The sequence below is a fragment of the Microtus ochrogaster genome, chromosome 7, assembly GCF_000317375.1.
Source record: "Microtus ochrogaster isolate Prairie Vole_2 chromosome 7, MicOch1.0, whole genome shotgun sequence".
Classification (NCBI taxonomy): domain Eukaryota; kingdom Metazoa; phylum Chordata; class Mammalia; order Rodentia; family Cricetidae; genus Microtus; species Microtus ochrogaster.
Window position 1 is genome coordinate 40,154,249 of NC_022014.1, and position 8,319 is coordinate 40,162,567.

Here is an 8,319-nt window from a genome sequence, read left to right on the forward strand (position 1 = left end):
GAGAAGGACATGGTGGTGTCTGTGTTTTACACGATACTCACCCCTCTGTTGAACCCACTAATCTACAGTCTGAGGAATAAGAATGTCACGGAGGCTCTGAAGAAGTTGTTGGGTGTCAACCCCTCCTTCAAGGAACAGTAAAGTAATTTGGACTCAATAGCTTCTTTCCCTTGTCTCCACACATCTGCTGTTCCAGGTCTCATGCTGCCGTTGTTCCTCATGCATCATTGCACGGTCATCCCTTTTCAAGAATTAATTCTCTATTTGAAAATATCCTCACTGATGTCCTTCTTGTACATTCAAAATCTTTATTTGTATCTTTTTGATATTACATTTTATGAAATTGATAGTGGCTGTTTAATTTTGTTGGACAATAGGATTTTTTTCAGTGTCTTGAATTTTATTTTGGGGAGTATTGAAATATTTTTAAATGAATCATGTATATGTATATCATTTTATATATATGGTAAAATTGATCTTGGGCATCATCAAATCATCCACAATAACGCTTTCCGGCAACAAACATTTCATGATGTGTGCTATGTTCATCAGTAATTTTCCTTCATTTATTTTGATAGCTAAAGAACATAAACATATATACCATAAATATCTTTTATTAGTAATTAATGTTAGATTTCCCTCATTAAGAGACCTCAGAAATTACATGGGACTATGTCTTCATTCATACACATACCAGTAGCAACTTCTAGAATGGAAGTCAAATGCATACCAGGAAAGCAATACAGGGTCTCAGAAGAAATTTATATTAAACTTACAACTACACAAGAAAAGATGGGTCTCATAAAAAATAGTTTAAATCTACTGAAATCTATTGAAATCATTTGAGATTTTCAAATGACAATAGTCTTACTAAAAATTATGCCTTACTGAGAAATAAATGGTCATGAGGTATTCAACTGTTAAGAGATAGAGGGAGTTAGAAAAAAATTGTGGCTAACAAAGTGAACAAGACATGAATGGAGATAAATGGTATATTGAATTAACTGTGTGCTTTCGTTATAATTTATGCATATTCAAAATTACATAAAAATAAAGAGCACAATATAGTTTTATCTTTTCATCTCCTTTATTATGGCATAATAAAAATAGTGGTCCAAAGAAATTTAAGTCTAGGTCATACAAGTGTCAAGGAGAGCTTCAAAGGTTCAGCACAGCTGTATTTGCAAACAGCTGCACTCATGTATCCCTCCAAACCAAACACAGCTCTCGCTTCAAGGGAATAAGGTACAGCTTATTCTGTGAGTGACCATGGCCCAGGAACGTGGACTCAGGTGGACATGTTCCGAAGTTTCATGGAAACTCACAAAGCACAATCAAGCCATAACTCATAACTAGGCATTTTTCTTTTCTTTTTCTTTTTCTTTTTTTTTTTTTTTTTGGTTTTTTGAGACAGGGTTTCTCTATGGTTTTGGAGCCTGTCCTGGAACTAGCTCTTGTAGACCAGGCTGGTTCGAACTCACAGAGATCCACCTGCCTCTGCCTCCCGAGTGCTGGGATTAAAGGCGTGCACCACCACCGCCCGGCTACTCTAGGCATTTTTCAACTACACCCTGGAGATATCAGAGGTTCAAGTTGTAGCAAAGTGGGAAAATCTCTGCCATGGTTCTCAGATGCTGTCCGGTGACATGGAAAGATTTTAGTTTGTGGGTGTTAGCATTTTGATGTCAATACATTCCAAATGGTTTCAAATGATAGGCACAGGCAGGATTCTGGCTCAGAACTAAAGCTGGCAACAAATGACTCCTAAGGGCCCAATGACAGTTGGGGTCATCTGGCTTTATGTATTAAGGTTCTAAGCCTCTATAAGAGCTTCATAGGCCGGGCAGTGGTGGCGCACGCCTTTAATCCCAGCACTCGGGAGGCAGAGGCAGGTGGATCTCTGTGAGTTCGAGACCAGCCTGGTCTACAAGAACTAGTTCCAGGACAGGCTCCAAAACCACAGAGAAACCCTGTCTCGAAAAACCAAAAAAAAAAAAAAAAGAGCTTCATAGGAGTTCTAATCAGTTGACCTGTCTTGTAGAATTTTTGTTTGTTTGTTGTTTGTTTTCTGACTTTTTGGGGAATTTTTTGGTTAATCTTTAACATATGTATGGCTTTGTCTTCTGGGAACCTCAGTGTGATGTTCACCAAGAGTCACACTAGGTGCAGGAAGAGGCCTAGGGTCCTTCTCTGACCTGTGGAGATGAAGTCATTCCCAGAAGTCAGGTCAGTTGGGGCAGCAGTCTTTAGGAGAGAGAGGTAGCTGGTGCTGCCATTCTGATTTGAGACTGATTCGTTCCCACACTCTGTACTGAACACAGCATTTACATGTGACATGTAGCAGGAATGCTATATCTAAATTAAATTATTGAGAATGAAGTAAAGAAAGTCAAGTAGCAAATGAAAGAAACAGGCTTCTTCATTGACAAGAACCAGAATCATGAATCAAAAGAGAAGGAGAAGGACACCTTATACTCTTAACAGAAAAAATCCATCAAGATGAAGTCCCAATCCTGAACATCTATGCCCCAAATAAAAGAGCACCCACATATGTAAAAGAAGCATTACTAAAGCTTAAATTACGTATCAAACCCTACACACTAATAGTAGGAGACTTCAACACGCTACTCTCCCCAATGGATAGGTCAACCAGGCAGAAACCTAACAGAAAAATAAGAGAACTAACAGATGTCATGACTCAAATGAAATTAACAGACATCAACAGAACATTTCATCCAAACACAAAATAATATACCTTCTTCTCAGCACCTCATTAAACCTTCTCTAAAATTTACCACATACTCAGTTTTTAAAAAAAAAGCAAACCTCAACAGAAACAAAAATATTGGAGTAACCCCTGTATTTTATCAGATCATCATGGTTTAAAATTAGAATTCAACAGCAACGCCAATTTCAGAAAACCCAGAAACAGATGGAAATTAAATAGTGCTCCATTCAACCAGCCCTGGGTCAAGGAAGAAATAAAGAATGAAATTAAAGACTTCCTAGAATTCAATGAAAATGAAGGCACAACATACCCAAACCTATGGAACACTCTGAAAGCAGTGTTAAGAGGAAAGTTTATAGCACTAGGTGCCTACATAAAAAACCTGGAGAAAGCTCACACTAGTGACTTAACAGCACTCCTGAAAGCTGGAGAACAACAACAAAAAAAGCAGAGTCATCCAAAAAGAGTAAAAGACAGGAAATGATCAAATTGAGGGCTGAAATTAACAAAACAGAAACAAAGAAAACAATACAAAGAATCAATGAAACAAAGATCTGGTTCTTTGGGAAAATAAAAAAGATAGACAAACTCTCATGCAAACTAATCAAAAGGCAGAGAAAGAACAACCAAATTAACAAAATAAGAAATGAAAAGGGGGACATAATAAAAGACACTGAGGAAATCCAGAGAATTATTAGGTCATACTACAAAAACCTGTACTCCACAAAATTAGAAAATTTAAAAGAAATTGACAATTTTCTGGAAAGATACCACATACCAAAATTAAATCTAGACCAGGAGTACAATTTAAATTGACCTGTAACCTGCAAAGACTAGAAGCTGTCATCAAACGCCTCCCAACCAAACAAAGCCCAGAGCTGAATGGTTTCAGTGAAAATTTCTACAAGAAGAGCTACCCATACTCCCCAAAATGTTCTACATAATAGAAACAGAAGGAACATTGGCAAACTCTTTTTATGAGGCTACAGTTAACCTGATACCAAAACCATACAAAGGCTCAACCAAGAAAGAGAATTATAAACCAATCTCATTCATGAATATAGATGCAAAAGTACTCAATAAAATACTGGCAAACTGAATCCAAGAACACATCAAAAAATCATCCATTATCATCAAGTTGGCTTCATCCCAGAGATGCAGGGATGGTTCAACATACGAAAAATCTATCAATGTAATCCACCATATAAATAAACTGAAAGAAAAAAAACATATGATCAACTCATTAGATGCTGAAAAAGTATTTGACAAAATCCAACACCCCTTTATGATAAAGATCTTAGAGAGATCAGGGATACAAGGAATATACCTAAACATAATAAAAGCAATATACAGCAAGCCGACAGTCAACATCAAATTAGAAACTCAAAGTAATTCCACTAAAATCAGGAACAAGACAAAGATGTCCACTCTCTCCATATTTGTTCAACATAGTTCTTGAAGTTCTGGCTAGAGTAATAAGACAACAAAAGGAGATTAAGGGTATACAAAATGGAAAGGAAAAAGTCAAACTTCTGTTATTTCAGATGATATGATAGTTTGCATAAGTGACACCAAAAACTCTACTAGGGAACTTCTACGGCTGATAAATACCTTCAGTAATGTGGCAGAATACAAGATCAACTCAAAAAAATCAGTAGCCCTCCTATACACAAATGATAATGAAGCTGAGAAAAAAATCAGAAAAATATCACCTTTCACAATAGCCTCAAATAGCATAAAATTCTTGGGGTAACACTAACTAAAGAAGTGAAAGACCTGCTTGACAAAAACTTTAAGTCTTTGAAGAAATAATTAAAGAAGATACCAGAAGATGGAAAGGTCACCCATGATCTTGGATAGGTAGGATCAACACAGTAAACACAGCAGTTCTGCCAATAGCAATCTATAGATTCAATGCAATCCTATCAAAATACCAGCACAATTCTTCACAGACCTTGATAGAACAAAAATCAACTTCATATGGAAAAACAAAAACCCAGGATAGCCAAAATAATCCTGTACAATAAAGGAACTTCGGGAAGCATCACCACCCCTGACATCAAGCTCTATTACAGAGCAACAGTAATGAAAGCAGCTTGGTATTATCATATAATCAGACAAGAGGACCAATGAAATTGCATCGAAGGCCCAGGTATTCACACACCTATGAATACCTGATTTCTGACAAAGAAGATAAAATTATTCAATGGAAAAAAGAAAGCATCTTCAACAAATGGTGCTGGCATAACTGGATATCAACATGTAGAAAAATGAAAATAGATCCATATCTATTGCCATGCATGAAACTCAAGTCCAGATGGGTTAAAGACTTCAATATAAATCCAACCACACTGAATCTGACAGAAGAGAGTGGGAAGTAGCCTTCAATGCATGGGCACAGAAGACCACTTCCTAAATAGAACACCAGTAGCACAGGCACTGAGAGCAACAATAAACATATAGAACCTCTGGAAACTGAGAAGCTTCTGCAAAGCAAAGGGCACAGTAAATAGGACAAAAAGGCAATCTATAGAATGGAAAAAAATAGTCACCAACCCCACATCAGATAAAGGACTGATCTCCAAGATATATAATGAACTCAAAAATTAGGCATCAAAATTCCAGATAACCCAAGTAAAAAATGGGGTACATAACCAGACAGAGAATTCTCAATAGAAGAAGCTCAAATGGCCAAAAAACATTTAAGGATATGTTCTGTCTGCCCAGTCCTGCAGTCATTCAGTCCCAAAGAAACACACAGAGGTCTACATTATTTATAAAATGGTTGGACTATTATCTCAGGCTTTCTTATTAACTAATTCTTACATCTTACAGTAACCCATATTTTTTTAAGATTTATTTATTTATTATATATACAACATTGCTTCCATGTGTGCCTGCAGGCCAGAAGAGGGCACCTGATCTCATTAGAGATGGTTGTGAGCCACCATGTGTTTGCCGGGAATTGAACTCAGGACCTCCAGAAGAGCAGTCAGTGCTCTTATCCTCTGAGCCATCTCTCCAGCCCCAGTAACCCATAATTCTTATCTGTGTTAGTCACATGATTTGGTACCTTTTATCAATGAGACATTCTCATCTTGCTTCCTCTGTGTCTGGGTGACGACTGGAGACTGACATTTTCCTCTTCACAGAATTCTCCTGTTCTTGTCACCCCAACTATACTTCCTGCTTGGCTACTGGACACTCAGCATTTTATTAAACCAATACAACTGATAGATCTTTACAGGGTACAAGACCATTGTCCCACAGCATCCATCTGAATTTAGAGGTAAATGGAAAAGATCTTTTTACTAAAAAATATCTTTATAGCTACTTCCTTGCAACATTTACTTCTCTGGAGAAAAATGTACAAATAGAAGCTGAGTTCTTATTCAGAGGGAGACATTGTAGGGTGGAATAGGTGAAGGATTCAGAACTAGAAGCCGCCAGTCTTTGGGTCAAAGCTGCCACTATAGCAATATGACATTTGTGAAACTCACTAAGCCCTGATTACTCCTCAACTCTTTGAACATGAGCAAAGAAAGACTTCTTAATGAAGTCTCCCCAGAAAGATGCAGGTGAGATGTGCAGACAGTGGCAGAATGTTTCCCATGGCCTGTGCATCACTAGGAACAACAGGCAGCTCAGTGTACTTGCACTGAGATTGTACCGTGCATAAGCTCCCTTACTCCTTAAACAGTTTCTATTACATTTCTATAATGCATCCACATTGTGGCATGGTTCATAACTTGTTAATTAAGCAGGATTTGATAGTTTGATGAGACTGTTAGTTTTCCCCTCATCTCCAGCAAAGGTCCTCATGAATCAGTTTACAGGACTCAGCAAAGTCCTTACATTTCAACCTGGAGTAGTTCTTGCAGGACAGAGGAGTGACAATCTGTAGAAAAGAGAGGTGACATTGGGGTGGAAGGCTGTCCCTTGGCATCTGCATGTATCCCTCTCTGTGATTAGATGCTGGATTCTATGAATCTTCTTGTGGCCCTGCCTGACAGCACACGGCACCTCAGATACCTGTGTCCTAACAGTGCTTAGTCAACTGCCTTAGGTGCTGGACACAGCCTGGAGCACCACAGAGCCTCTGTCACTTACAGCTGATGCAGATGCCCCAGACCAGCAGGAACAGGGAAAGACCCCATTTCTCTCCCCTCCCCTCTTCTAAGTCCACCCTGGGCCTGCACTCAGACCCAGGTGGGGAAGGAGTCAGGACACTGCTCCATCTGCAGCTAAAGCCCTGGGAACCAGAGAGGGCTGAGCTCAGGAGAGGGACCTGATGAGCAGAGGACACTGTGTGCTCAGAGGATGGGTGGGAACACCGCCATGGTGTGGGAACACCATCAGAAACTTTAGGATTCAGAAGAAGTTCAGAGCAATTTGGCTGCAGGATCAAGAGTGCAGAGTTGGATCCATCTTCATCCCTGTTTTATACCATGGTCAGCTACACAGTTTACACATCACAGTGTAAGGCTGGTGTGACTTTCTGAAGTGTGACTTTTCTCCATATAATGGTAATGTAAATAGTCACATTTTTATATAAGCCTTTTGTACTTTTTTGTTGTTCTGTAATCTTCGTGTCACTATTCAAAAAGAAACAAACATTTAAACTGACTGCAGCTCCAATGAACATGGCTTCTGACTGACAGCAGAACGCAGGGGTGAGTGATGGGGAGAGAACACGATGACACATGACCATGGGTCCTCAGGGCCGGTCTGTGACATGCTAGGAAGGGGAGTTGAACCCCAGGCTTTGGACTCCACACCTATGAAAAATAACATATCATCAAAACTACTGAAAGTTTATATGAGCACATACACACATGTGCACACGCACACACACAAACACACAGAGAGTCAGAGGAGAGAGAATAAAATTCTGTATAGTGAACAAGGACATAACAATAAACAATAATTGACTCATGTTGGACCATAATTCTACACAGGATGGTGATTTCCAGGCTATTGCTGACACTGGCTACGGCTTTGTACTTTTACAAAACTGAAGAGTAGATGAGGCTGTGGCTGAGGTTCAATCACCATCCCTGGCTCGCTTAGTTACATCCTTCTTTAAAATCCCACGGGGGAGTTATTAACAGTTCTTTATTCAGAAATGAACAGAGTCCAGCCAGGATGATGTCACTTGCTCCTGTGCCTTGTGCACTTAACCAGCTGCTGTCCCTTGGCCCATATGACCCAGGCTGCAGCTGCATCTGATGGTGAGTCCACCCAACAGGAGAGAATGCACGGCACAGGGTGGACGCTGCACAGGCTGTTCCTTCTTCAAGGGGTTTGATTATCTTTTATTCTCTCATTTTCATGTGTAGAAATAAATTTCTGCCTTCTTTTATCTCCTTTTTGGTTTTGTTTTATTTTCTGGTTGTACAGAACATGGTTTGTAGACTAGGCTGGCCTTGAATTGAGAAATCTATATGTCTCTGTCTCCCCAGTGCTGGGAATAAAGGAGTGTACCTCCACACCCAGCTTCTCCCTCATGCACTTTAGCATTTCCAAGTTTCAAATGGAGCAATATTATTACACACACACACACACACACACACACACACACACACACACAC

At 39.3% G+C, this 8,319-nt stretch overlaps 1 protein-coding gene across 1 annotated transcript in view; it reads left to right on the top strand.

Moving 5' to 3' along the window:
* LOC101989361 (olfactory receptor 2T29-like) overlaps positions 1-141 on the top strand; it is a 47,421-nt gene extending 47,280 nt beyond the window's left edge. The window contains exon 4 of the mRNA XM_005350003.1: positions 94-141. Within this exon, the coding sequence (XP_005350060.1) occupies positions 94-141 (48 nt within the window). The remainder of the gene's footprint in view (positions 1-93) is intronic.
* The last annotated feature ends 8,178 nt before the right edge of the window (positions 142-8,319 follow it).